Source organism: Pecten maximus, unplaced genomic scaffold, assembly GCF_902652985.1.
Source record: "Pecten maximus unplaced genomic scaffold, xPecMax1.1, whole genome shotgun sequence".
Classification (NCBI taxonomy): domain Eukaryota; kingdom Metazoa; phylum Mollusca; class Bivalvia; order Pectinida; family Pectinidae; genus Pecten; species Pecten maximus.
The window spans coordinates 24056-30055 of NW_022979760.1; the positions used below are offsets into that span (position 1 = coordinate 24056).

The 6000-nt window shown below is 44.9% G+C and overlaps 1 protein-coding gene across 1 annotated transcript; it reads right to left on the reverse strand.

The window, feature by feature from the left end:
- Positions 1-905: 905 nt before the first annotated feature.
- LOC117319171 (mucin-2-like) lies at positions 906-1379 on the reverse strand. Its single transcript, XM_033874009.1, has one exon. It carries the CDS (start codon positions 1377-1379, stop codon positions 906-908), a length of 474 nt encoding a protein of 157 aa, XP_033729900.1.
- Between the last annotated feature and the right edge of the window lie 4621 nt (positions 1380-6000).

Here is a 6000-nt window from a genome sequence, read left to right on the forward strand (position 1 = left end):
GGCATGCTAGTGGTGGTAACGGGTGGCCTGCCAGTAATAGTGGTGGCAGTGGCTGGCCTGCTAGTGATGGCGACTGGTGACCGGCCAGTACTAGTGATGGCGATGGGTTGTCTGCTATTGGTGGCAACGGGTGGCATGCTAGTGATGGTGACGGGTGGTATGCTAGTGATGGCGACGGGTGGCCTGTCAGTACTAGTAGTGGTGATGGGTGGCCTGCTTGTGATGGCGACGTGTTGCCTGCCAGTACTAGTGGTGGTGATGGGTGGCCTGCTAGTGGTGGTGACATGTGGCATGCTAGTGGTGGAAACGGGTGGCCTACTAGTGTTGGAAACCAATGGCATGCTAGTGGTGGTGGCAACTGGAATTCTAGTGTTGGCGACTGGTGGCATGCTAATGATGGTGACGGGTGGCATGCTAGTGATGGCGACGGGTGGGCATGCTAGTGATGGTAACGAGTGGCATGCTAGAAAAGGTGATTGGTGGCATGCTAGTGATGGCGACTGGTGGCATGCCAGTACTAGTGGTGATGAAGGTTGGCCTGCCAGTACTAGTGGTGATGAAGGGTGGCCTGCCAGTACTAGTGGTGATGAAGGGTGGCCTGCCAGTACTAGTGGTGATGACAGGTGACCTGCTAGTACTAGTGGTGGTGATGGGTGGCCAGATAGTGGTGGTGACATGTGGCATGCTAGTGGTGGCAACACTTGGCCTAGTACTAGTGGTGGAAACGGTTGGCCTACTAGTGGTGGCAACCAGTGGCGTGCTAGTGGTGGTGACAAGTGGCATTCTAGTGGTGGTGACAGGTGGCATGCTAATAATGGTGACGGGTGGCATGCTAGTGATGGCGACAGGTGGCCTGGCAGTACTAGGGTGGTCTGCTTGTGATGGCGACGGTTGGCCTGCCAGTACTAGGGTGGCCTGCTTGTGATGGCGACGGGTGGCCTGCCAGTACTATTGGTGGTGATAGGTGGCCTGCTAGTGGTGGTGACATGTGGCATGCTAGTGGTGGTAACGGGTGGCCTGCCAGTAATAGTGGTGGCAGTGGCTGGCCTGCTAGTGATGGCGACTGGTGACCGGCCAGTACTAGTGATGGCGATGGGTTGTCTGCTATTGGTGGCAACGGGTGGCATGCTAGTGATGGCGACGGGTGGCCTGTCAGTACTAGTAGTGGTGATGGGTGGCCTGCTTGTGATGGCGACGTGTTGCCTGCCAGTACTAGTGGTGGTGATGGGTGGCCTGCTAGTGGTGGTGACATGTGGCATGCTAGTGGTGGAAACGGGTGGCCTACTAGTGTTGGAAACCAATGGCATGCTAGTGGTGGTGGCAACTGGAATTCTAGTGTTGGCGACTGGTGGCATGCTAATGATGGTGACGGGTGGCATGCTAGTGATGGCGACGGGTGGGCATGCTAGTGATGGTAACGAGTGGCATGCTAGAAAATGTGATTGGTGGCATGCTAGTGATGGCGACTGGTGGCATGCCAGTACTAGTGGTGATGAAGGTTGGCCTGCCAGTACTAGTGGTGATGAAGGGTGGCCTGCCAGTACTAGTGGTGATGAAGGGTGGCCTGCCAGTACTAGTGGTGATGATAGGTGGCTTGCTAGTGGTGGCGACGGTTGGCAAGGTAGTGATGGCGACGGTTGGCCTGTCAGTACTAGTGGTGATGACGGGTGGGCTGCAAGTACTATTGGTGATAACGGGTGGCTTGTCAGTACTAGTGGTGATGACGGGTGACCTGCCAGTACTAGTGGTGGTGATAGGTGGCCAGCTAGTGGTGTTGACATGTGGCATGCTAGTGGTGGCAACGGGTGGCCTAGTACTAGTGGTGGAAACGGTTGGCCTACTAGTGGTGGCAACGGGTGGCCTACCAGTAATAGTGGTGGCAGTGGCTGGCCTGCTAGTGATGGCGACTGGTGACCGGCCAGTACTAGTGATGGCGATGGGTTGTCTGCTATTGGTGGCAACGGGTGGCATGCTAGTGATGGTGACGGGTGGTATGCTAGTGATGGCGACGGGTGGCCTGTCAGTACTAGTAGTGGTGATGGGTGGCCTGCTTGTGATGGCGACGTGTTGCCTGCCAGTACTAGTGGTGGTGATGGGTGGCCTGCTTGTGGTGGTGACATGTGGCATGCTAGTGGTGGCAACGGATGGCCTGCCAGTTCTAGTGATGGCAACGGGTGGCATTCAAGTGATGGCGAAGGGTGGCATGCTAGTGATGACGACGGGTGGCCTGTCAGTACTAGTGCTGGCGTTGGGTGACCTACCTGTGGTGACGACGGGTGACCTGCTAGTGGTGGCATGCAAGTGATGGCGAAGGGTGGCATGCTAGTGGTTGCGATGGGTGGCCTGCCAGTACTAGTGGTGGCGATGGATGGACTGCTAGTGGTGGCGACCGGTAGCCTGTCAGTGGGAAGAAACGGGTGGCCTGCTAATGGTGCTGATTGGTGGCCTACTAGTGATGGCGACGGATGGCCTGCTTGCGGGTGCGACTGATGTGCTACCAGTGGTGATGAGGTGTGGCCTGTCAGTGGTGGCGATGCGTGGCCTGCTAGTGGTGGCGACCGGTGGCCTGTCAGTGGTAGCAACGGGTGGCCTGCTAATGATGACGACAGATGTTAAGGTGTTTGAGACAGCCATGATCTCAGTAGTAATAGGGAAATGTCAACAGAGAAACCAAATTATTGGGTTTTTTTTCTCTAATTACCCACTTAAAGTTATAACAACTGATTTTTACGAAAGGTTAAAGGATTTTGTCCATTTGATACTAAATTGTGTTCTTTGTTACACATAACCATTCATTATATTTGATTACAACAGTTATGAAACAAGTAATTTTACCTATATCAATTACTCATATTAGCCCGGAAGTTAGCACACGGGGGTCACTGGATTACCCGGAGAAAACCCACGGGGTCGCGCAGGTGACCTCATACCTTTTCACGTCCGATCGGGAGATCGAACCCCGGTCGACTTGTGAAAGGCGAGTGAACAATCTAATGTACCATCCGACCATCCATTGTTATACATTATACATATTAGTTTCTTTCAACTTCAAATCTCTAAATTACGGTGGCTGATTTGTGCCATTTCTTTATTTCGTCTTTCGGCCCGAAAAGACGAAAATGAAATATCTAAATTCTCGTTCTTTCGTCTTTTCGCTCCGAAAAGACGAGAATTAACATACGCCACGAAAAGACGCAATTAATGCACGCTAGTAAGTGACCTTAATTTTCGTCGTTTCGGGTTTAAAAATCTCGTCTTTTCGCCCCGAAAGCACAAAATTTAACAAACCTTAATTCTCGTCTTTTCGCCCCGAAAACACGAAAATTAACAAACCTTAATTCTCGTCTTTTCGCCCCGAAAACACGAGAATTAAGGTTTGTTAAATTTCGTGTTTTCGGGGCGAAAAGACGAAATAACGAAATGGCACGAATCACCCACCATAATTTAAAGATTTGAAGTTGCTCTTGGATTATTCCTAGATCTCTGGAGTCATCATCATCGTCTCTTGTATTCCTCAAATTTGAGAGATATATAATAGATATTACAATCATAAAATACATTTCGTTTAAGTTACTCAAAATACTTATCTATACTTTATACCTAATTAGCTACATATATGTACATTCACAGTGTTAGTGATCTTCATTATAAGATTACTTCAAGTTAAGTAATTTACTTTCTACATCTGTATAAAATGGTATGACGATGTTGAATTAATATATCCAGGCTAAATCAGAAATCTATTGTAGAATGTCTATTGTACAGTTCTGTTTGTCGCCATTTAACATCGCCATTTAACATAACTACATTGTACATGTATTTGGTATACTTGTTCTAAATTATCACACGTTCTACCTGCGTTGGGATACACATACATGTACATAAGAAACGTACTCCTAGACACGTTAGATCCTTCCGAACATCATCTGAAATGTCAATGTTCTCGTGTCTAACAGACGTCTTACCGAGCAACACATTTAACATTTGTTCTTCAGGTAAGTCGGACAAAAGGGGCCTCGGTGGCCGAGTGGTTAAGATGTCCCGACACTTTAACACTAGCCCTCCACCTCTGGGTTGCGAGTTCGAAACCTACGTGGGGTAGTTGTCAGGTACTGACCGTAGGCCGGTGGTATTTTTCCGGATTCCCCGGCTTTCCTCCACCTCCAAAACCTGGCACGTCCTTAAATGACCCTGGCTGTTAATAGGACGTTAAACAAAAACAAACCAAAAAGTCGGACAAATGTATATAAAGTTCAATAGGAAAACTGTCCCTTATTTACTCCTGTAGGCTGACACCGCGTGACTAAATGTTTTATTTCGTCATCATATACTTCGTTACAGGAACCACATATCTTATCGTGTGGAATACACACCAGCATTTCTAGCACATGCATCATACACTGTATTTGATCTTTCGTTTTTCCAAGTCGAAGTAGACTGTACGGTTCGCTGTACGTATCGTGTATTTCTCGGCTGATTCCCTGAACGCCTACATCAAGTTGAAATAACACCCTACTGACTATGTTTGTACAGTAACTATAGTCTGGTGAAGTCACTTAAGTCACCTGTATTTTACATGTGTATGTTACCAGTAGATTTCATTGTATTTCTCATCAAAATCAAAGGTCAATATTCAATGAATAAATACTGCACAAAAAGATGTTTCAAAATTACCTACCGGTATAAACAGTAATATTAAGTAATATTTCATTACAATAAATATTAATTAATAATTCATTGAAATTAATATCAATTAGTAATTTATTGAAATTAATTATGATTTTTTAAAGTAATAATTCTGTCATTACCAATTTCATCAAACTAAAACGTATATCAAATACTTTTCTTTGTGTTAAATTACAAGTTATAATCAAGCGGTTCTTTTTTTCTCATTTGAATACCTCTCTGATACCAATTAAGAAGACTGAAGATAATGATGTTGATACGTAAATACCGCTCACGTTGTACACCGCTCACTTAACTGATCGAGATCAGTAAAAATGATGAGCTGTGTAACCTACGGTGGCTGATTTGTGCCATTTCGTTATTTCGTCTTTTCGCCCCGAAAACACGATATTTAACAAACCTTAATTCTCGTCTTTTCGCCCCGAAAAAACGAAAAGATGAGAATTAAGGTTTGTTAAATTTCGTGTTTTCGGAGCAAAAAGACGAGAATTAAGGTTTGTTAATTTTCGTCTTTTCGGGGCGAAAAGAATAAAAGACGAGATTTTTAAACCCGAAAAGACGAGAATTAAGGTCGCTAATTAGCGTGCATTAATTTCGTCTTTTCGCGTATGACTTGTCGTCTTTTCTTTCGTCTTTTCGGGGCGAAAAGACGAAATGGCACAAATTCCGTTCGGAACCACTACGACAACCACCTAGGACGAGCAACCACTTAGAAGCTCACGGGAAACTCAAAAAGATTATACACCACGCACATCCCAACATCTTCACCATTATCTGGACATTCAATCACACACAGGCTACTTATGAGATAACTAAACTTAACGTCGTGCTGCAGGAACCAAACGAACCTGACCCAGGATGTCCTTCTGAAACAGAGACTGGAGAACTATTGATATCATATCCTACGTCGACACAGCCCCCGAACTTCTTCAATAATAAATTTGTGAATTTGTTCCAACTGTGTACATGTATATTAACATGTCTGTTTTAAGTTTTCTTTGAATGTTTGTTAATTTCAAATCTGTCCGTCGTGTAACGTTACAATATGATTATAATAGTGTTATTCCTATCAAAATATGTGATAGTATAAAAACATGTAACATTCCAAGATTATAATAGTGATATTCTAAAATGAGTATCTTTAAATTAGTTTTAAAGGGAAAATTAAAAAATTTTTCCTTAGTTTGGGTTTTTCAAAATTTTTAAATAAAAAAAAAAAGTTTTTCTTGGAAATTTATGGTTTTTTGGTTTTCAAAAAATTTAAATTGGAAAAAAGGAAATAAAAATTTTTCCCCTTCCCAGGAAATTTCCTTT

Coding starts and splice junctions, on each gene's coding strand:
- LOC117319171 (XM_033874009.1), bottom strand. CDS start 1,379: ATGCCACCCGTCACCATCATTAGCATGCCACCAGTCGCCAACACTAGA.